We start from the raw sequence: 24,531 nt of genomic DNA, 5'->3' as shown, positions 1-24,531 counted from the left end.
GGCTGCTATGGCCAGAAAACAGTTAGGTACCTGGTAACTCTTTTTCTAAGAAGTCTTCCAGGGCAGCATCTGAGAGATAGGCTCCTCCTCCCTGAAACAGGAAACACATTAGTCCACCATTATAAATTTGTTAGCCTTACCTGCGTGCATCAGTTATATTAAAGCACTGAAGGAACTCTCAGTAAGCTAAAGCTTCTCCACTATACCTGGTATTATCACTTTAGGGTGGGAACTAGTGCTACTCTGGAAGACTTCTTAGAAAAAAAAGTTACCAGGTACCCAACTCTGTTTTCTCGAACCATCTTCCAGGGTAGCATTCGAGAGGATGTATCAAGCAATACTTACTAGGATGGGGATAAAGACTGGAGCACCTTGCGACCAAATGCCTGATCTTGGTCAGACAGCTGGTCTATACGATAGCGCCTGGCGAAGGTACTGAAGCTTGATCATGTCGCTGCCCTGCATATCTGCTCCAGAGTTGCCTCTGCTTGCATGTGCTCTGATCCCGCTTGGAGTGATGAGGTTTTGTGCCTCACAGGCCATCTGTATAGCAATTCTTATCCATCTGCTCATGGCGTTTTTGGATGCCCGTTTTCCTCTGTTGACTCCTGCATAGACAACGAATAGAGGGGTAGTGCTTTGCCAATCCTTTGTTCTCTGGAGGTATGTTATGGTGTATTTCTTACATCTAGTTTTTTGTGTCTCTTTCCTTGCTGCCCATAGATTTTGGGAGCGATGGGATGACATTTTGGGTCCTATGGAATGCTGAAGAGACTTTGGGTTGAAAAGCCGGGTCTGGCGAGAGAATAATTTTGTCTGTTTGTATCAGGCAGTATGGTTCCATCATGGAAAGCACTCACACATAGGGGAGAGAGAAACCCTCTGAGTACTGTGGACTTATCCCCTGTTGGAGTTCTGTCAATTTTTGTAGGTCTAGCTCTGCTTAGTGACATTAGGAATAGCTTTATCAGCAGGTCCTTTGCAAGTATGGTGTCCATTAAGGAGGAGAGTGCTGCCACTTGTACCTTAAGCGTGCTCTGAGAGATGTTCTTGTCTGCTCCTTCCTGTAGGAAATCCAGAATCATCGGGATTATCCCTCTGTTGGAAATCTGTTCGTTTGTATACCAGGAGACAAACTTTTTCCTCACCTTCTTCTAGATTGCTCTAGTCTCGAGTTTCCTGCTGTCTAGGATGGTGTTGATCACTCAGAGCCCTTTGGTCTGTAGTCTTACCCTTAGAATTCTGAAGCGTTCAACTTGGTTACTGATGTGGTTCAGATGGTTGAATGGCCCCTGTGATAAGAGAGCTGGACGGTCCGGCAGGGTCAGTTGTGGCTGGATGCTGAGGTTCTTCAAGTGGCTGAACCATGCTCTTTGAGGCCAGTGCGGTGCCGAGTGTCACTGTAGCTTTCTCTGCCTTGATTTTGTGAATCACTCTTGGTATTATGGCAGTTGAAGGGAATGCATAACACAACTGCTATCCCCAGATTTGGCTGAAAGCATGTACTCTGCTGCTGCCATATGTTGGATCCAGTGAAAAGAACGTTGCAGAGTTTGTGTTTGCCTCGGAAGCAAATAGATCCAACTCGGGTACCCCCCATGTTTGCGTGATCTGCGAGAAGGTTGCTTGGTTTAGCGACCACTCTGTTTTATAGTCTAACGGCTCAGGAAGTCTGCTAGCGTATTGTCTGTTCCTTTAAGGTGGATGCCTGATATTGATCTTATGTTTGCTTCTGCCCATATACGATTTTTCGGTCAGCCTCATCAAGCGTTGGGATTTTGTAGTCCACTGGTGGGCAAAAGCTGCAAGTCTGCCCCCCACCTGAAGACCTTTTTTTTTGTTTTTTGTTCTTTGGGTTAAGAGGCTTGAGGATGAATTCACCCTTGCCTTTTTTGCTCCCAGCTTGTTGAATTTTTTGAATTGCCAAAAGGGCACCTTCCCTTGATCCTTTTTAGTTTGGGGAAAGCTTGTTTTTTTTCTGCGGTCCCGTCTAGCACAGTTTCTATGTCAGAAAAGCTGCCGCTCTGGTCAGTGTAGGGATGGTTCTTACTAATTCTTCTCTTGGTGTGTCACTTTCCAATAATTCTTGTTTGTAGCTGGGTCAACCAAATTAGTAAGGTGCGGGCTGTGCAGATGGAAGCTATCGCTGGATTCAGGTTTGCCGCCCCTGCTTCTCTTCAGGAGGGCTTCTATCTTCTTATCCATGGGGTCGCTTAAGGTACCCGCATCGTCAAAAGCTAAGTCGGATTTGCTTGCGACTCTTGCCAAGGAGGCATCCACTTTGGGGCATTTATCCCAGGTTTTGGAGTCTGTCTCTGCGAGTGGATATCTGCGCTTGACCGCCACTGGTATGAGGAGTTTTTTTTATCTGGTTCTTCCCACTCTTTTTTGACAATGTCTTTAAGAGTTTGGGGTACAGGAAACGTTCTGTTTCCTGGGCTGCAGTCCTTTATACATCTCATGTAGGGTAAGTTCTGCGGCTTTTTGCTCTGATACCCAGCGCGTCGGCTATAACTTTTAGAAGGCTGTCCGTATATTCTGAGAGAAATAAGTTGCCCTCTAATGCCGGATTTTCCTCCTCAGAGTCTGAGCATAGGCCATCCTCAGATTCCTCAAAATATTCCTCTTGCCGCTCCCTGCTTCCCGAAGGGATGCATGTTCCACTGGTTGATGGGGTACTGGCTGGAGTCTCTAACTTCTCAAATGCTGAGCATAGGGGTGTAATGGTGCTCTTTATTTCTTTTTTGAAAGAGCTGAGCAGGTCTTTTAGGTAACCTTGCGATTCTTTGGCCACCCTCCTGTCTATGCATTTTTTGCATAAAGGTTTTTTCCAATCAGGTGGAAAACGGTGGCCACACGAAGTGCATGCTTTGCTGCGGTTGTTCTCTTTCCTTTCCTCTGGGGTCCTTGTCTGAAATCAAGCACAAAGGTCCCCGTGAGTTAGGCGATTATCAAACTGCATGTAAATAGGAAAATTTGTAGTGAGGTAAAGGCAGGAGGTGACTCCAGAGTACTCTGGCTTACCTTGGAGCTGTCCTGGTTTGCAGGATCTGCAGGGCAGAGTGGAGAAGCGTCAGACATGGTCAGCCACCAGGATCCTCTGCTTAGAGGGACCTTTTTAACTGCTTCCTGCGTAAGCTCCTGCCCCGACCCCGTGCAGGTTGATGGACATACCTGTACATGCCGCTCCTGCTGGTGTCCTCCTGCCTGGCTTTTCATTAGGAAGGGGGACCTCCGCATTTTTTGCCTGTTTTTTTTTTTGTAATTTGCACCGCCGGCCGGAAAGGACGTGACCAGAAGCGCCCCACTCTATTGTTTCCCTAGGCCTCCAGTCTTCGAGAAAATGGCTGTAAATGTTTCCGGGGTCGGCGCCATCTTGAAACACCCTGTGGGGCCTCCATGAGGGAGATGAGCCGAGGCAGAGTGCAGTGGACACTGATCGCAGCGGTACACTGGCTGGAGTGGACCGGGAAAGAAGTTGTGCCAGAAGCCTTCCAGTGCGGTTGCCACTCGTGCCCGTTTGCAAGCCGCAGACGGGTCCCCTTCACCAGCAAGGAGTGCGGTATCCCGGGGAGAATGCCAGTGCATGTGCTCCAGCTTGGGGGAGTGGTTGCAGACCCCTCTGTAGGGGTGAAACTTCAGGCAGAGCGATTTGGATAGGGAGTCTCCTGCAACAAGCACAGAGATTTGGAAAATAATAAACGTTTTTGCAGCTCCTGTGGGTCTGGAGGAAACACAAACAACTGAGGCAAGCAGGCAAGAATAAAACATTTATAATGGTGGACCAACGTGTTTTCTGTTTCAGGGAAGAGGAGCCTATCTCTCGGATGCTGCCCTGGAAGACAATTAGGAAAAAAAGATGATAATGGAGCACTAGCTGTCTAATTGACCTCTGATGTCCCATTAAAAAGAGAACCTTTTTATTACAGCATGCTGTGGACATAAGAGGCTATTGGCCTTCTATGTGGCCGAAATAAAGTTAAAGCTAGAATCCAGCCTTAACTTATTTTTCTTATAAGTAGCCTGTCCCCTCCTGTGCCAACACTTACTCCTTTGTCAGTCTTCAGGTCCAGGCGCTGCCATCTTAACTGTGGGCAGCCATCTGACTCTGCTTGCAGCTTCACAGCTGGCTGAACACTGTGCATATGTGAGCTGCACTGTGCCCCATGAACGGTCCTGAAATCTCCTGGGCTTTGATGCGTCGCAACAAGCCGAGGAGGAGGAGGGGGGTGGGCAAACTTCTGCCAGAAGTGGGAGAGGATACCTGTCAAAATCAGGTACCCGATCTACTCTCTCTACCTCCCATCCTCTTGGGTGAAGTTTTGCTTGATCATTTACTTTCCATTCTATTTCTGAAAGCATTCTCAGGCCTCATGCAAACAGGACTAATAACTTTCCTAGAAGCCAGCGGTGTTTTAGCAAAAAAAAAAAAAAAAAAAAAAAAAAAAAAAAAAAAAAAAAAGCCTGAGGCTTCTAAAAGGGTCTAAATCGTTTAAAGGCTTTTCGGAGCTTATAGTTATCAATTCATTTAATTGGCCAAAATAAAGAATTTAATCTGGTCATTGAAATGCATTAATGCTGCAAGCTTTTTTTTCTGCCCAGACTGCTGCCCCTGAACGCACTTGGCAGTGTTTTTTTTTTCCTGCCTCTAAAAAGCTGCTTAAAGCCTATGTGTGCATGGACACATAAGCGAACATGCAGGGGCATTTAGAGGCAGGGGAAAAAAAAATAGATGTCAGAAGCCCCTAGGAGCAGCTATAAAAACCATCTTGCGTGCATGAGGCCAGAGAAATATGCACAAAGATTTTGAAGGAACTGGGTAGGTAGGTTGTGCCAAACATATTGGAAAACCACTGATCTTCTGTGCATATAGGCTGCCTCAAATCCTTCTGTCTCTTCATGTAATCCCAGACAGACTTGGTGTTGAGATCAGGGCTTTGTGGGGGCCAAACCATCACTTCCAAGACTCCTGGTTCTTATTTATGCTGAAGGTAGTTCTTCATGACATTGGCTGTACGTTTGGGGTCCTTGCTCTGCTGCAGAATAAAATCACATGCCTCCATGATGGTATGGCATGATGGATAAGTATCTGCCTGTATATCTCAACATTGAGGACACCACTGATTTGGCAACAAGTGGTTAACTAAAGGCCAAATGTTTTTTCCTTTTGAATAGAGTGGAGAGGGATTAGAACATCCGGCAGTTTTTACTGAGCTCCTGTTAGGGAGATTCCAATGGGGACACCAGTTCTGGTGACCTTGATGAGACAAGATTCCCTCACTTTGCAGGGATTTCCTCTCATTTCCTGTTTGTTTTGGGCTATAAGACCCTCCCTTACTCTATACAAAATGAAATTTTAGTTACACTTTAAAAAGGAATGGAGAGTTCAAGATTTCATATTTGGCCCAAGTATTGGGAAAATGTGGAAAGGAGGAACAGTCTACATTTCTGTATTTTAATACACAAAACTTCTATATTATGATGGAACTAAGGGGAGAACCAACTCAAATTTACTTTCAGATTTTACAGTAGGTTTAAAAAGAAAAATAAGGAAAAAAGATTATGTATTTAAGTAAACACTCTAACTCCAAAAATAGGATTTTTGTACTCACTGTAAAATCATTTTCTCTGTAATTCACCAACCGACACAGCTCCTCTCTGTAACTAAATAGGTAGTTAGCCCTATCACTGGAGATACTAGGCAAGTTGTAATACAACACTTCAGAACTTTTAGTTCTGCCCATGGGGCGGTCCCTAGGGCACAACCCCACAGCCTGCTCAGGCAGAACTCAGTACGTCAACAAGCAGTAAAACGTAAAGAGAAAAAGGAGGAGTGGGTGCTGTGTCGGTCGGTGAATTACAGAGAAAAGGATTTTACGGTGAGTACAAAAATCCTATTTTCTCTTCTATTCACCGACCGACACAGCTCCTCTCTGCAACTAAATGGCACGTCCCCAAGCAGTGCTAAACGAGGGGGTGGGAAAAACAGCATTAAAACTTCATCCACCATGGCAAGTGGGAACTAGTGAAACTAAACCCACAAAAAAACAGCAGTGTATGTAAAAACACACCACCACATAACTGGGTATTCAACAGGAGAGATCCCCAAAACCGCAACCATTTGTGGAAGTAATGCAACAGTGCATTAACAAAACAGTGTCTATCGAAAAACCAGGAAAAATCTCAATTACATATATAATTGCAACTACACGGCCGCCTGCAAAACTTTGCGACCAAAACGGGCATCAGCCGATGCACCGACGTCTAACTTGGTAAACGTATGAACGACCAGGTTGCCGCCTTACACACCTGAGCGACCGACGCTTGGTGTCGGAAGGCCCCAGACGTTCCGATTGCCCTTGTAGAGTGGGCCGTGACCAGAAAGGGGGGCACCAGCCCCTTCAAGGCACAGGCTTGTACTACAATCGGTCTGATCCACCTGAAAATGGAGGCCGGCGAGACCGCCATACCCTTCTTTGGACCAGCCACCGAAACAAACAGCAAGTCTGACTTCCGAAAGGGAGCCGTGGCAGACAAATACACCTTCAGAGCCCTAACCAGGTCAAGAGCGTGAAGCGCCACCTCTTTGGGGTGCTTCAGCTTAGGACACAACAATGGTAATACAATGTCCTCATTGATATGAAAAGTCGACACCACCTTTGGTAGAAAGGACGGTTACGGACGCAACACCACCTTATCCCTGTGGATGACCAGATAAGGCAACTTGGAGGACAAGGCTGCCAATTCCGAAACCCTCCTGGCCGATGTGATGGCCACTAGAAAGACCACTTTCTGGGAAAGAGTCAACAGGGGGAATCTCCTTGATGTTTTCAAATGGTTTTTGAAGTGCCAATGGGGGTAACTGTGGAAGCACCGGAGGGACTACGTGTAGTACCCCCTGAATGAAGGTACTCACTAAGGAGTGCGATGCCAGGGGCCGTTGGGAAAAAAAAAAAAAGACAGCCAAAGCTGAAATTTTTCCCTTTGATGGTGCTTAATGCCAATCTCTGGTCAACTCCTTGCTGGAGAAACAGCAGGATCCTGGATATGGAAAAGGAGTGCAGGTGCCATCCTTTCTCCTCACACATGGAGATGTAGGCCTTCCAGGTACCATGGTATATCTTCCGAGAACAAGATTTCCATGCCCTCAACATAGTTGGAATCGCCGAGTCCGACCGACCCCGGTTCCGCAACACCTGGCTCTCAATAGCCATGCCGTTAAAGCCAGCGATGGTAAAGCAGGATGAAAGATCGGACCTTGAGACAGGAGGTCCTCTCTCAATGGCAGTCGCCAGGAAGCGTCTGCGTACCAGGGCCGCTGAGGCCAATCTGGGGCTACCAAGATTACTGGAATACCCTCGGTTTCCACTCTGCGAAGCAGACATGGCAACAGTTTCAGTGGAGGAAAAGTGTAGATCAGCTGGTACTGATCCCACAGAGCCACCAGCGCGTCTGACGTGTCTGCCCACGGATCTCTTGTCCTGGACACAAATCTTGGCACCTTCCGATTGAGACGGGAAGCCAATAGATCCACATCTGGTGTGCCCCACTTCAGGCACAACAGCCTGAATATCTCCGGATGCCACGCCCATTCTCCTGGGTCCAGCATCTGTCGACTCAGATAGTCCGGCTGCCAATTTTCCACCCTCGGGATGTAAATGGCCTACAGGGCCGGTACGTGTCGCTCTGCCCACCGAAGTGTGAGCAACCTCCTGAGCAGCGGCTGAGCTTCTTGTTCTTTGTCGCAGCAACGCCAATACTGGAGCCAGTACCTTGTTAAAGACCCGGGGACCTGATGCCAGGCCAAAGGGAAGAGCCACAAATTGATAGTGGGCTTCCCCAACTGCCAAACGTAGATATTTTTTATGCCGCAGGCATATGGGTATGTGCAGGTACGCATCCTGGATGTCTAAGGACGCCAGGGAGTCCCCTTGATGGAGTGCAGCAACTACTGAGCAAACTGATTCCATTCTGAACCTCTGCACTTTTACAAAGTGATTGAGGGCTTTTAAGTCCAAGATAGGACGTACCGCTTCCATCTTGGGAACCACAAACAGATTTGAGTAGAATCCCTGGAAGCGTTCCGAGTCTGGAACTGGTACAATCACCCCCTGATTCAGCAAGTCCCTCACTGCCCCTAACAGGGCCTCCCGGCGAACTGGGGATACGGGTATGCTGGAGGGGAAGAATCTGTTTGGCGGCCAAGAGAGAAACTATCTTGTAGCCTGTGGAAATCAGGTCGCACACTCACTGGTCGGATAACCGGGAGGACCATCGGTCTGCAAACTCCCGAAGGCGACCCCCCCACCCGAGACATGGGTGGGGGCAAACCTTCATGCGGTAGCACTTTTGTTCGCAGGCTTGTTAGGCTTGCTGTTCCAGGGACGCTTTTGACCATCCGTGGGCATCCTGTCGGGCTGGGGACGTTTAGTCGAAGCACCGGGCGGATGAAAAAGCCGCTTGTGAGCAGAAAGAGGGCCCTTGCCTGCGGCGTGGCTCCTTAGCCTTCCTGGCCTGCTAACGAGGCTCCAAAGAGCCGGTCGCCAAGGAAGGGCTTTCTTGGATACCTGGTCAGCAGACCAGCATTTGAGCCAAATCAGGCGGCTCAGCACCACAGCTGACACCGAAGCCATGGATAACAGAGGGAGAGTATCCAGGGCTGCGTCACAGACTTACTTAAGGCCTTGCACTAGTTGGTCTGCTAGTTCCACGCAGACAGGGGAAGCCTGTTGCTCTCCCAATTCACGATGCAAAAGTTTTGCCCACTCAGTCAGTGTCTGCGACACCAGTGCAGATGCAAGTACAGGTCACACGGCTGACCCCACAACCGTAAACAAGGAACGAGCCACCGCCTCGGTCTTCCTGTCCATGGGATCCTTGAATGCAGGAGTCCCCTCAACCGGGATCGTGGTTACTTTGTTTAACCTGGATACCGAGGGGTCCACGACTAGAAAAGCCGACCATTTTTGAGAAGGCTTTCCTCAAAGGGGTAACGCACCGCCATGTATTTGGGGACCGAAAAGGTCTGTTGCGTGCGACCCCATTCCTTGTAAATGAACTTATCAAAATAAGTCAGATACGGGAACACCTTAGGTGAACGTGCTGGCTTGCGGGACCCAAAAGGGACCGGTACATCAGCAGAGGGATCCGCTGGCTCCTGAATCTTCAGGGTATCAGGCACAGCTGTGATAAGTGCTCCAACTAGCGCTTTGTTACACACGGACCCGGACGGGGACTCATCCTCACTGTCCAAACGGTCCTGGTCAGCGTCATCTGACAAGACAGAGCAGGGGTCACCAGCCTCAGCAGGACCCAAGTCTGCGTCAGAGCTCTCCCCAGAGGAGGGGGGGGGGGGCAGGGGCCGCTTTTTAGCACCTTTATTCCCACGTACCACCTCTATCTTGGCAATGAACTAATTGAGGACCGCTGTAAGAATGTCCCATAGGGGCCACGCAGTCCGCAGGTGACCCGGTTGCAATTGCCTGGATTTCGGGGGAAGAAACACCAGTTTCTGAAGCCATGCTGGCCCTACCCTGTCTGCCACCCGAAGGGGACTTAGGACAGTGACAGTCCCACCCCCCTGCTGCTGCTGGCTGAGGGGCTCTAACCCGCTGGACTCACCACCCTGGGCCGTTCTGCGCTGTATTACCGCAATGCCTGGTGATCCCCAGCGCTCCCAGATGCAGAGATAGCAGAAAACTGTGTCAGTGGCTGGGCGGCCTGTCGCATGATCGGTGAACGATCGATGGGCAATCAAACACACATGTTCAGAACACAGGATAACCTTCCCAGCGCCCTGTGATGACCAAACAGGAAGTAGAGAGTCCAAGTGCCGCTGCTAGAGCACAAAAACGTGGTCTTGCTACAAGAAAATGGCCACTGGTGTTCTCAATAGGGAATCACCAGGAAAATGGCCAACTGAAGCCAGCCTGACCCTTGCCCATACTTAAAATGGCCGCCGAACAGCGCTATGAGGGACTAGAGAGAACATGTGGCATGCACAGCGCTGCACCGACACAGGGGCATGACTAAACAGGCATCCAGCGGGACTAAGCTCCAGGACCCAGGCACCCAGCACAGATAAAAACCCCAGGTGAGAGCCCAGACACACACACCGCCCAGCACATGTACAGCGGGGGTGGGGAGGAGGGAGTTAGGGACAGGGGAGAGAAGAGAGGGGGGTGAGGGGGGCCCCCGAATCGACCTCCCAGGGAATGCCCAGCTGCTCCACCCTGCCAGGCAGGGAGAGCTGTACTTACCAGTCCTGAAGCTGGGAGACATTCCACGGTAGTCAACTTCTGATCAGTACAGGGAAGACTACTGGCCTCGGCATACTGTGACACAGACATCAGTAGCCCGGTCATATGTACGCCCTGAAGCATAAGCTCACCGACCACCTCTGGAGCTGAGGTATGTCGTGGCTTGCCGAGCCTTAGCTGCGACCTGTACACGCTCGATGGCTGGACTGGGGAGACTACAAGGATAAGTGAACCGGCCTGTCACCCAGCCGGCTGTTGATAGAAGATCACAGGATCATTCATCTTGCGCAAAAAAGCCAAGCTTCTACCTCAAAAAAAACACGGACCGATGGGCCCGCAGGGTTGCTAGGTCTATCTCCATCACTAGGCAAGAAAAAAACTGGGTTCTGCCTGAGCAGGCTGTTGGGGTTGTGCCCTAGGGACCACCCCATGGGCGGAACTAAAAGTTCTGAAGTGTTGTATTACAACTTGCCTAGTATCTCCAGTGATAGGGCTAACAAACCATTTAGTCACAGAGAGGAGCTGTGTCGGTCAGTGAATAGAACAGAAATGTAGTTGTCTAGCACCTCTTATAATGCACATATAGCCAAAATGTCCTTTTGCAGTAGGAAGGGTTTAAACTGCTATCTAGATATTTATGGTCTCTGTGCCCTACTGGGAAAACTTCTCTTCACTTCCGGTCTTGAAGACAGAACATGAAGTGGAAAGAAATCTCCACAAAAGTAAGGGGGATATTCCCATCTTAGACAGTTGTCACCAAAATTTGTCCCCATTGAAATAGATCCCATAATCTTTAGCTCTCACTTTACATTTTAGGATTTGCCATTAATTTTTGCCTGAGTGACAATGGTAACCTGTACAGAGGGATGACTCTCCCCAGCAGGGAAACAGACAGCACGCCTAAGCTGGTAAGAGACCCACCGATAACATATCCCTTTTATAATGCCTATTCCCAGAGTGTTTTGTAAGAAAAACCCTGAAATCTTAAGAACCTCAAACAATAATGCATCCCTCTTATTTCTGGTAAAACCTAATTTTAGCTAAAATTACAAATGAAAAGGCACAAAAGATGCAAGTTACAGTTAATATGATGTGTCCCTTGTCTTCATTCTTCTCCTTTCAGCTGAAATCTAACTCTGTCCTACCCCTCACCCCGTATCCTTCCAATGCTGCAGGGGTTAATACAGTTAAGCGGCTGTAAGGAGCTCTCACCAAGACAGCTTCCTGCTAGATCTGCCATTCATTGAAGTCATATTACAGCTTCCATGAATGACACTGGATCTCTGAATGAAAGGAGCAGAGATATCAGCACAGAGCAACAATTTGGCTTAAAGGAGAATAATCAACACAAGGGACACATCATACTAACTGTAACGTATATCCCTCGTGCATATTTTCCAGTTTGTAATTTTTGACAAGCTTAGGCTTTAATTATATCTTTTGGTTGTCTGAACATCTAAATCAAAGCAACTTTGTACAGTGTAATATTACCTTAATTTTGCCTTGGTACACCTGATCTTCGGGAGCATATTCCTGATACAGTACAGAAAGGTCCAACCGATCTGAGAGTAGTGGAGTCTGTCCAGCAATCTAAGATAACATTTTTAAAAAACTGTAAATTGTATGACTGATTTGTAGAAACATCAGCTAATTTTTCTAACTGACAAAAATGTACCTTCTATTACTCTCAGCCTCATCCTAATCTCCAAATTCCTTTAGTTGCTGCTCTAATCTAACTACCTGTTAGAGGGTGGCTATGTTTATTCTCCATGGTCCATGTATGCAGGAGCACTGCCACCCCCTTATGCTTGCTGAGTTGGACTAGGGACTATGGAATCTGTAGAGTGCATATGACTGCAACTAATATGCACTGCTTGTTCCAAACAAACAGAAGGAAGGTGGAAAAGGAAGACACAATAAAAAAGGTACAAAAATAGATTACAGGGACACTAAGTAGCAGATGTGTATGGATTATTTTTGGAGAATAAGGATATTGTTTAGTGTCACTTTCTCTCTGAGGAATCAGACTAAACATAGAATGCTCATCTTACTCTTCACTCAGATTAAAATAGAATACTTACCTTATTCCTTGCTCCGGTAGATTCCCGCACTTTCCTCCGCTCCAGGTTGTAGGTAGTCCCTCACCATTCTCACGTACAATGAAGGACTATAGGCTCTGAACTGTACTTGACATCATCATGCAACAGCAGCCTAGAGCATCTTAGAGAAGAAGTTTTAGGGGACCAATCACACACGTGAATGGAGCCTGCTGGAGTGTGGAGTAACTAGTATTACAATTTATTCCTCAACCCCTAAAATAACTAGCAACTAACCCTTGCAGAAAGGTTTTTTTTTTTTGTAATTCCTAAATTAATTTAAGTGAGCTTACAATGACAGTAGTGCATAAAAGAATCCATGTGCCCCAGCTCTCATGCAGTTATCCAATATTGTGTCACACTAACCTCTTGCTGTATACGGTCCTGCTGGGCAATAATAGCTTCGTCATATGTGAGGCAATTCACACCTACACATAAATTAAAAGATTAGTATAGTTAACTGATAAAGGGAAAAAAACATCCATACATTTCAACAGAAATAGATTTCATTTTCCTTGTCATATACTAAGCAACTGAACAAAAATGTTCCATGCCTTGAACTTACGTGGGACCAACTGAATCTAAATAAAGATGTATGGGTATTTTTTTTTAATTAACATTTATTAATTGCAAACATTCTATTGTACTTTGAATGCACAGTACCTACATCACCACAACAATGGCACCATTGCAAGGATTTGCAGGGAACCATGCCCCTCTGTCCTACAAAAATACTATCAACAGATTCCTAAAAAAGCAACAAGGTGTGGGGCAGGCAATACAAGTATTCTCACCACTCAGATTCTAGTTCTTACACAGTGCAGCCCACAAGATAACAGGAATACACTCAACCAGGTACATTAACACCACTGTGGATCAAGACTGTGGATCAGCAGTGTACATGAGGCCTAAAATATATATATATATATATATATATATATATATATATATATATATATATATATATATATATATATATATATATATATATATATATATATATATATATATTATATATATTTTTTTTTTTTTTTTTTTTTTTATTGGGTATGAATGAATTTAGAAACCATTAAAAAAAAAAAAACATTTTCTGTGTCATGTGCCTGGATGCCACAGAAAAGATTTCCTTTTTGCAGGAAGTGAGAGGAAATCGAAAATATAAGGGAAAGTCTTCTTAGTTTGTTTTCACCATAATAGGATTTTTATAAGAGCTTACCTGTAAAATCCTTTTCTTGGAGTACATCACGGGACACAGAGCCACAGTAATAACTGTCTAAGTTATATGGCACCTTCAGGTGATGGACACTGGCACACCCTCAACTGGAAGTTCTATTCCCCATATAACCCCTCCCCTTACCGGGAGTACCTCAGTTTTGTAGCAAAGCAATAAAACGTGTAACCAGAAAGAGGGAGGGGCCTCTGTGTCCCGTGATGTACTCCAAGAAAAAGGATTTTACAGGTGAGCCGTTATAAAAATCCTAATTTTCTTTATTGTACATCACAGGACACAGAGCCACAGTAATAACTGTATGGGATGTCCCAGAGCAATGCCACCTGAGGGAAGGGGACACAAACAAAAGTAGGGTGCAATCAGACCTGAAGACCTATACTGCTGTCTGCAGCACACTGCGTCCAAAGGTGATATCCTCATGCCTTCTTACATCCACCTGATAGAATCTGGTGAATGTATGGACTGAAGACCCAGTTGCGGCCTTGCAGATTTGAGCCATGGAGGCTTGGTGATGCCCTGCCCACGAAGCACTAACAACCCTGGTGGAGTGCGCTTTGACCTGAAAAGGTGGAACATTCCTCTTCAAGGCATAAGCTTGAATAAACTACCTGCCGAATCAATTTGGCAATAGTGGATTTCGTTGCTGCCTGTCCTTTCCTAGGACCTTCAGGCAACACAAACAAAACCTCTGTTTTCCGAATCTGAGCAGTCGCCTTTAAATAGATCTTGACTGCTCTCCCTACATCCAAAGAATGTAGTGACTTTTCCTCCAGAGAACAGGGTTCTGGAAACAAGGTAAAACCATATCCTGGTTTAGGTGAAAACCTGAAACCACCAGAAAGCTAGGATGAGGATGCAATACTACTCTATCCAGGTGAACGGTTAAATATGGCTCTTTACAAGAAAGGGCCAACTCTGATAGCCTTCTTGCAGAAGAAATGGCTACCAGAAAAAACTAGCTTCCTTGTCAAAAGAACTAAAAGGAATATGTCATATCGACTCAAAAGGCTGTTTCTGTAATGCCTACCGAACTGAACTCAAGTCGCAAGGCTTCAGGGGTGCTCTAACCAGATTAAGTCGTGTTACCAACTGTATAAAGCTCTGGACCAAAGAATGCGAAGCAAGCAGATGTTGAAACAATACTGATAAGGTCGAGACCTGGCCCTTGAGCTTCATTTCTATCCCCATTTGCAGAAAGGCAAGGGATTCTACCTATGACACTCTCTAGGATGCCAATCCCTGGATTCACACCAAGAAACATATGCCTTCCAGACTCTGGAAGCTGGATTCCTGGCATTAATCAAGTTAGGCATCACTGAGCCTGAAAGCCCACAATTCTTTAGAATGTGGGTTTCAATAGCCAAACCATTAAATTTAGCTTTTGTAAAGTAGGATGGAACACTGGTCCTTGCGATAGCAGGTCTGGACGTGGTGGTAGGGGCCATGGGGCCCCTACCACTATCTTTACCATTTCTACATACCAAGATCTTCTGGGCCACAAGAACTACTGACTTCCTTTCCCACTTAATCCTGCAAAGAAGTCGAGGTAGCAGAAGAATAGGAGGGAATGCATAAATCAGTGAGAACTGATCCCACGGGTTCACAAACGCATCTGTTACGCATGTGAGTGGATCCCTTGTTCTTGACACAAAGTTGTCGACTATGTTGTTGAACCTGGACACAAACAGATCTACATCTGGGATCCCCCATCTTTGGCATATAGCCAGTAAGATGTCGGGTGAAGGGATCATTCCCCGGGAACAACAGGTGGCGACTTAAGTAGTCTGCCTGCCAGTTCTCTACCCCTGGAATGAAGATTGCTGATATGCACAGCACATGTTTTTCTGCCCAGGTTAGGATATGGTTTACCTGTCCCTAGGTTGCCTAACTTCTGGTGCCCCCTTGGTGAATGATACATGCCACTGCTGTGGCATTGTCGGATTGAATCCTGACAGAATTCTGCAACCTGAAAATACAGGACCTTAGGGCTAGACGCGCTGCCTGAATCTCTAGAATGTTAATGGGCAACGTCCTTTCAGTTCTGGGCCATTTCCCTTGGACAAACTCTTCTTCCGGGACTGCTCCCCAACCTAAAAGGCTGGCATCTGTTACTATCTTCCAGGTAACCGGTAAGAAGGATTTCCCCTTCTGCAGATTCTCGGATATCCTCCACCAACTGAGGCTCTGTCGCACTTTTGGCGACAAATGCATTGCAAAATCTAGTGCCTGAATCTTCTTGTTCCAGGCTGATAGGATACTGTTTTGCAGCAGTCTCGAATGGAGCTGTGCATAGTGAACTGCTTTGGATGAAGCCACCATCTTTCCCCACAACCTCATACAAAGGCAAATGGAGGGACCCTTCTTTGCCTAGACCCTCTGAACCAGCTCCTTTATGGCACTGATCTTTGCCTGGGGTAAAAACACCTTCTTCTAGGCTGTATCTATGACCAGGTCCAAGTACTCTAATCTTCTTACTGGCTTTAGAGAAGATTTCTCTAGGTTGAGGACCCAACCTAGGTATTCCAGGTAGTTGACTGTGGTGATCATGCTTTGTTCCAAGTGGACTACTGACCGGTCTATCAAGAGTAGGTTATCCAGGAACCGGTTTAGATCTTTGAGATCTAGAATGGGTCCGACATCCCCATTTGGTTTTGGCACCATGAAAAGGTTTGAATAAAACCCCAACCCCTGTTCTTCCACAGGGACTACCATGATCACTTTTTGCAGCAAAATCCGGTCTACAGCTAGAAAGAGACTTCTTTTTCTCTGGATCTTTGGGGACATTTGACCTGAGGAAACAAGGAGACGGGAATTCTTAGAACTCTAGTTTGTAACCTAGAGCTATTGTGGAGACAACCCATCTGTCCCAAAATCCTTCCTGCCAAAACTTTGAGAACTGCAGAAGTCCCCCCCCCCCCACCCCCACTCGAGCAAGCACGGGGTGCCCCTTTTTAAAGAAGCTTTAGCATTCTGTCTTGTGTGTTTCCTCCCCAAACAGCTTTCACCACGGAAAGGAAAACCAGCCAGGAGCTTTTTGCATGCCGCTTCGGCTGACCAACTTTTCAACCATAAGATTCTATGCATATGTACCAACCCAAGCGTAAGGCAAGAGATTTGAATAGAATCTCTGATTGCGTCAATTACAAAACACAAAGCTGCTGGCAGCTCAGCTAAATCCTGGGCCTGCTGTTCAGGGAATTCAAGGACTGACATACCCCAAGTGCCGCCACTGCAGGTTGAGCCACTAAACCTGCCAAGGAGAAAATAGGATAATCCATATAATCCTTTTCTCTGAAGTTCATTGATGGACACAGCAGCTCTTCTTGACCTTAGGGTTATATTGCCCCTTTAGGAGAGGACTAGGCAGAAAGTGTTAAAAACAGCAACACTTGCACAGTACCGCCCAGGGGGCGGTCCTACTGACTATAACCCCTCACACTGCATCCAGCACCTCAGTTCGTCAAAAGCAGTACCAACAGAAATAGGAGGGGTGGGTGCTGTGTCCGTCAATGAACTTCAGAGAAAAGGTTTTTACGGCGAGTACAAAAATCCTATTTTCTCCATCATTCATTGACGGACACAGCAGCTCTTCTTGACCTTAGGGACGCCCCTAAGCAGTGTTAAAGAAGGAGGGGTGGGAACAGCAAACAATAAATCCACCCAAAACAGCCAGAGCTCAACGGAGGAGTCGTAACCTTGAACAGCTGCCTGCAAAACCTTGTGGCCGAAGCAAGCATCCGAAGATGCATTCACATCAACCTTGTAAAATTTAGGAAAAGTGTGAACGGACGTCCAGGCACTAATTGCCCTGGTAGAACGCACCATGACAGGAAAGGGAGGCGCCCATCCCCTTATGGCATAAGCCTGAACTACAGTCTGTCTGATCGACCGAGAGATGGTGGCCGATGAGACCGCCAGTCCCTTCTTTGGACCAGCCACTGATACAAACAGCGAGTCCGACCTCCGAAAAGGAGCCGTAGCAGACAGATACACTCGCAGAGCCTGGACCACGTGCAGGGAGTGCAAAGCCACCTCTTTAGGGTGTGACGGCTGAGGATATAAGGATGGAAGCACAATGTCCTCATTTAGATGAACGGCCAAAACAGCCTTTGGAAGAAACGAAGGCTGCAGACGCAGCACCACCTTATCCTTGTGGAGGATCAAGTAGGGAGACTTGAAAAAAAGACCACCAACTCAGAAACCCTCCTGGCAGATGTAATGGCCACTGGCAAGACCACCGTCTGAGAGAGTGTCAATAACGGAATCTCCCTAATGTTTTCAAATGGCAGTTTCTGAAGCACCGAGAGCACCAGATTCAAATCCCACGGAGGTATCGGTGTTGCCAAATCGGGGGGGGGGGGGCCACATGTCGAACCCCCTGAACATACTCACCAATGAACAAGTCCCCAAGGGCCGCTGAAAAAAGATAAACAAAAACTGATATCTGCCCCTTAATGGTGCTTAATGCAAGTTTCTGATCCACTCCTCGTTGCAAAACCAGCAGGATCCGTGTCCTCAATATAGTGGATATTACCAAATCCGACAGACCTCTGTCCCTTAGCAGTGACAGTAAAGCAGGACAGAAGGTCCTCTCGCATCGGCAGCCGCCAAGGAACATCTGCCACCATTCGTACTATGTCGGCGTATGGACGCTGGGGCCAATCTGGGGCAATCAGAATCACCGGAATCCCCTCGGCCTCCACTCTGGGTGGGAGGGGGGGGGGGGAAGCCAAGGTATAAATCAGCCGATAATGCCCCCATGGAGCCACCAACATGTCTGCAGGTTGAGTCACTGTCTGCGGACCGCCCAGGGATCCTTTGACCTGGCCACAAACCTCTAACTTCTGGCTTCTCAACTCAATCGGGAGATCCAATTTGGCGTGCCCCTTGGGCAAAGGAGCCGAAATACATCCGTATGTAGTGACCATTCCCCTTAGTCCAGCATCTCTTGACTTAGGTAGTCCGCTTGCCAGTTTTCTATGCCTGGAATGTACACGGCTGACAGAGTTGGCACACGCCGCTCTGCCCACCTCAGGATGTGAGCGACCTCCAGTGCTGCAGCAAAGCTCCTTTTTCCTCCTTGATGGTTGACGCCACCGCCGTGGTGTTGTCCGTCTGGATCCTGACCGGACGCCCCTGCAGCCTCTGTGACCTTGTGGAGAGGCACCGCCCAATTGCCTGAAGCTCCAGTACATTGATCGGCAGGCAGGATTCTTCCTGGGTCCACCGACCCTGGGCTGACTGTATGCCCCAAACTCCTCCCCAACCGGTCAGGCTGGCATCCGTTGTGATCACCATCCAATGAAGAGGAAGGATTGACTTCCTGGACAGAAGTGCCAGAGACCTCAGCCACCAGAGCAGGAAATCCCCGACTAGCTGGCTCATCCGAATTTGACAATACAGGGACAACGGAGATTTAAGATTTGTCCCATTTGGACAGTATCTTCTTTTGCAAGACTCAAGTGTGGAATTGAGCATATGGTACTGCCTCGAAAGTGGCTACCATGAGACCCAGGACTCGCATGCAAAACGCAGCGACGACCACCAGCTGGACACCAACAACTTTACCGCAGCTTGAAGAGTCTGCAACTTGTCCGAAGGGAGAAAGACTCTCGCCTCTGAGTCCAGAAGCAAGCCCAGGTACTCCAGGCGTTGCATCAGCACCCAACTAAACTCCCGAACAGTATGCATGGTGATTGCCACATCCTCGGAAGCTGCCCTCAGAAGGATGTTCCATGTAACCCACAATTGCTATCCCTCGCTGCCTCAAAGCCAAAATTGGGGCTAGCACCTTGGTGAAGACCGTCTGTGCCGACGCCAGGCCAAAAGGGAGAGCTACAAATTGGTAGTGCTCGTCTCCGACCACACATCGCAGAAACCTCTGATGCTTGATGCATATGGGGACATGCAAGTATGCACCCTTGATGTCCAGGGATGCCAGAAAATCCCCCTGATAGAGTGCAGCGACCATCCTGAACCATTGTACTTTTACAAAGATTTTGAGGGCTTCGAGGTCCAGGACCGGACGCACCCCTTCTTTCTTTGGGACTACAAACAGATTGGAGTAGAACCCCTGAAACCTTTCCGGAGTCGGTACAGGTACTATCACCCACGCGCAGAAGCAGGTCCTGTACTGCCCCAAACAGGGCCTCCCGACGAGCCAGAAGACGAAGACAATCGGAGGAGATTTCAGTTTCTTCAGGAAACTCTCCTCAAAGGGGTAACGCACCACCATGCGTTTTGGGATTGAAAGGCCCACTGCGGTTTTCCCCATTCCTTGTAAATAAACTTATCAAAATAAGTTAGGTAAGGAAACACCTTAGGCGTGCGGGCCAGCTTGTGGGACCCGAAAGGGACAGACACCTCTGTAGATGCCCCCGCCATAGCCTCCATTTTTAGGGTATCCCACACTGCTGTAATAAGTTCTCCTACAAGTGCCTTTTCCTGCGCTGACCCAGACACGGAGTCATCCTCACTGTCTGAACGGTCCTGGTCCGCATCCTCTGATACATCACAACAGGGGCCACCAGTCACAGCCCAAGTCTGAATCAGAGCTTTCCCCAGAAGATGGTGGGGGCATTTTTTACCCCCCCCTTGCTCCGCACGCCACGGCAACAAAGGCCTCCAGGACCGCCGACAGTGCATCCATAGGCACACTGTAACACAGCAGTAGCCCAGTCATATGTGTGCCCCAGAGCATATAGCTCACCGGCTGCCCCTGGAATAAATGGGGCATGTCATGGCTGACCCAGCGCGTAGCTAGGTCATGCTCATGCTCGATGGCCAGGCTAGGGAGACTAAGGATCTATATTATCCTGCCTTTCACCCAGCCCGGCTGTTGATTGAAGTTCACAGGAATCAAAAACGACGACTTGGATATTACACTGGGGGGGGAACGACGACGTGGATATTACACTGGGGGGGGGGGAACGATGACGTGGATATTACACTGGGGGGGGGGGAACGATGACGTGGATATTACACTGGGCGGGGGGGGGGGGAACGATGACGTGGATATTACACTGGGGGGGACGATGACGTGGATATTACACTGGGGGGGGGACGATGACGTGGATATTACACTGGGGGGGGGGGGCGATGACGTGGATATTACACTGGGGGGGGGGGGGCGATGACGTGGATATTACACTGGGGGGGGGGGGGACGATGACGTGGATATTACACTGGGGGGGGGGGGGGGGGGAGGACGATGACGTGGATATTACACTGGGGGGGGGGGGAGGACGATGACGTGGATATTACACTGGGGGGAGGGGAGCGATGACGTGGATATTACACTGGGGGGAGGGGAGCGATGACGTGGATATTACACTGGGGGGAGGGGAGCGATGACGTGGATATTACACTGGGGGGAGGGGAGCGATGACGTGGATATTACACTGGGGGGAGGGGAGCGATGACGTGGATATTACACTGGGGGGAGGGGAGCGATGACGTGGATATTACACTGGGGGGAGGGGAGCGATGACATGGATATTACACTGGTGGGAGGGGAGCGATGACGTGGATATTACACTGGGGGGAGGGGAGCGATGACGTGGATATTACACTGGGGGGAGGGGAGCGATGACGTGGATATTACACTGGGGGGGGGGGGGACGATGACGTGGATATTACACTGGGGGGGGGGGGAGGACGATGACGTGGATATTACACTGGGGGGGGGGGGGGGGAGGACGATGACGTGGATATTACACTGGGGGGAGGGGAGCGATGACGTGGATATTACACTGGGGGGAGGGGAGCGATGACGTGGATATTACACTGGGGGGAGGGGAGCGATGACGTGGATATTACACCGGGGGGAGGGGAGCGATGACGTGGATATTACACCGGGGGGAGGGGAGCGATGACGTGGATATTACACCGGGGGGAGGGGAGCGATGACGTGGATATTACACTGGGGGGAGGGGAGCGATGACGTGGATATTACACTGGGGGGAGGGGAGCGATGACGTGGATATTACACTGGGGGGAGGGGAGCGATGACGTGGATATTACACTGGGGGGAGGGGAGCGATGACGTGGATATTACACTGGGGGGAGGGGAGCGATGACGTGGATATTACACTGGGGGGAGGGGAGCGATGACGTGGATATTACACTGGGGGGAGGGGAGCGATGACGTGGATATTACACTGGGGGGAGGGGAGCGATGACGTGGATATTACACTGGGGGGAGGGGAGCGATGACGTGGATATTACACTGGGGGGAGGGGAGCGATGACGTGGATATTACACTGGGGGGAGGGGAGCGATGACGTGGATATTACACTGGGGGGAGGGGAGCGATGACGTGGATATTACACTGGGGGGGGGGGGAGCGATGACGTGGATATTACACTGGGGGGGGAGCGATGACGTGAATATTACACTGGGGGGGAAGCGATGACGTGGATATTACACTGGGGGGGAAGCGATGACGTGGATATTACACTGGGGGGGAAGCGATGACGTGGATATTACACTGGGGGGGAAGCGATGACGTGGATATTACACTGGGGGGGAAGCGATGACGTGGATATTACACTGGGGGGGAAGCGATGACGTGGATATTACACTGGGGGGGAGCGATGACGTGGATATTACACTGGGGGGGAGCGATGACGTGGATATTACACTGGGGGGGAGCGATGACGTGGATATTACACTGGGGGGGACGATGACGTGGATATTACACTGGGGGGGGACGATGACGTGGATATTACACTGGGGGGGGGGACGATGACGTGGATATTACATTGGGGGGGGGGACGATGACGTGGATAATACACTGGGGGGACGATGACGTGGATAATACACTGGGGGGGGGGACGATGATGTGGATAATACACTGGGGGGGGGGACGATGATGTGGATAATACACTGGGGGGGGGGGGGACGATGATGTGGATAATACACTGGGGGGGGGGACGATGATGTGGATAATACACTGGGGGGGGACGATGATGTGGATATTACACTGGGGGCTATATTGTGGTGTAATTTTTCACAGGTTTTTGTGAATTCAATTATTATTTGCTGATCCGAAAAGTGATCCGATCCGTGACTCTTATCCGAGAGTTTTTCGATCCGTTGCACCCCTAGTGCCCACCCATCAGTGACGCATACCAGTGCCCCCCCCCCCCCAATCAGTAACAGAAACAAAGAAAAATTATTTTTATTTATTTTCAACATTTCTGTCTTTTCTTTATTTGTTGCAGGTGTAAACCTAGCCTTTGAAATAATGTCTCTGCAAGGCAGAATGCGTGTTTTGGCGAGTTTTCAGGAACATGTACAGAAACACCCATTTCTGTGTGCGTTTCCCAGAACACAAGGTGTGAACGAAGCCCAATTCTTAATGACACCACCACACATTGTAAAACGCTGTGCACTTTCACGTGGGCAAAACTGCACTGTGCCACGGCACCCTGCGATTCCACACAGCCGTGTTTCTAAAAACCAGGGTTAGGGACTTCTTAGCCCGCGTTTCTTATGGGTACAGCAGGCCGTTCTGAGAATTTGCCCGCAAAGCCCATGCAAAAGCGCATGAACACCACACACAAGTGTGAACCTAGGCTTAGTGATACAAAGAGCGCATTCGCTGCAATGTGCCACAGACTCTGTACACAGGAAGAATATAGAGGGACCCCTACCAGAACATTCTACCCTCCCCTCCAGCTCCACACTGCGCAGTGCCATGTATGAGGGTGGCAGGGAGGACTGAGCACACAGGGCCCCCCCCCCCCCCGTACATAAATGCATTGCCCGGTGATGGTGGGATGTGGAGACACAAGGACACCCAGAGCCGAGCGATACAAAGAGCCGGCCGGGGCTGCTCACACTCAGCCCTGAGGGAAGGTAGACACACTCCGGGAACAAGCTCCAGCGGCCGCCGCCTCCTCCCCTCACACATTCACACGCAGCGTCTCCTCTCACCGTCAGTACACTGCAACTTCTGCTGCCGCTCAGGTTCCTCGGCCGCCATCTTTTCTCCGGTCCGCCTCTTCCTACACCACTTCCGGGAGCCGCATACCGGAAACTCCACTGTCCTTTCACCCCTGCGCTCCGGATGCAGTGGTCACCATGGAAACTGCGCAGTAACCCTAAACCCTGCCCTCCAGAGGCCACATGGCCTGCTGACATGCTGCACACCAGCTCCAGGCTATGGCTGCCAGGACATGCTGGGACTCCCATGTTGCTGGTCTGGGCTTGGGGATAACATTTCTTAAAACCCCAAAATTTTATATATTTTCTGAAAGCTGATTTTTTTTTTTTTTTTATGTCACAACTTTTGCGCAACTGTTTATCAAACCCATGTTTTAAGGAAAAGATATAAAATTAATTTTAGCGCAAACACACACAATATAAAACATAAAGTTGCATCAAGTGAATAGATCTTGAACATGTCAGGACATAAAATTGGGTGTGCCCTTGTTATCAGCTCACTAGTTTGGAGTTAAAGATTTGTAAACCCTTGTGTAAAAAAAAAAAATAATAATAATAATAGCGAACATGTCATACTTCCACTGTGCAGTTCATTTTGCACAGAGTTGCCATGATCCTCCTCTTCTGGGGTCCCCCAGCAACGCTGGTAGCTCCTCCCTGCAACAGATGTCCACGTTGGAGAAGCGCTCTCCTTGGTGGACACATTTGTGGGCGTGCTCCCGAGCCCTGCTTCTGCGTGTATTCACACAGAAAATGGGACTCGCCCCTACCTCCCGGTGCCCGCGTCATTGAATTTGATTGATAGCAGTGGGAGCCAATGGCTGTGCTGCTATAAATCTAACCGTCTCTGCCAAGGGAACGAATGGAATCAAGTAAGTATAACGGGGGAGCTGGGCAGTGTCAGAAGTTTTTTCACCTCAATGCATAGGATGCATTAAATTTAGAGTGGAACTTTAAAACTCTAAAAACCCCTTTAGAGTGGAACTTTATTCATAAC

The 24,531-nt window shown here is 48.7% G+C and overlaps 1 protein-coding gene across 1 annotated transcript in view; it reads right to left on the bottom strand.

Annotated features, from left to right (window-relative positions):
- The window catches only part of OTUB1 (OTU deubiquitinase, ubiquitin aldehyde binding 1), a 28,628-nt gene extending 4,961 nt beyond the window's left edge, over positions 1-23,667 (bottom strand). The window contains exons 1-3 of the mRNA XM_077455766.1: positions 23,526-23,667; positions 12,722-12,783; positions 11,751-11,849 (exon numbers count right to left, since the gene is read on the bottom strand). Coding sequence (XP_077311892.1) covers positions 11,751-11,849; positions 12,722-12,783; positions 23,526-23,574 — 210 coding nt within the window. The 5' untranslated portion in view covers positions 23,575-23,667. The remainder of the gene's footprint in view (positions 1-11,750; positions 11,850-12,721; positions 12,784-23,525) is intronic.
- Between the last annotated feature and the right edge of the window lie 864 nt (positions 23,668-24,531).

Source organism: Lithobates pipiens, unplaced genomic scaffold (genome assembly GCF_037356315.1).
Source record: "Lithobates pipiens isolate NorthernLeopardFrog02 unplaced genomic scaffold, aLitPip1_a1.2 Scaffold_10, whole genome shotgun sequence".
Lineage (NCBI taxonomy): Eukaryota > Metazoa > Chordata > Amphibia > Anura > Ranidae > Lithobates > Lithobates pipiens.
This window is presented reverse-complemented; position numbering and strand designations above follow the sequence as displayed.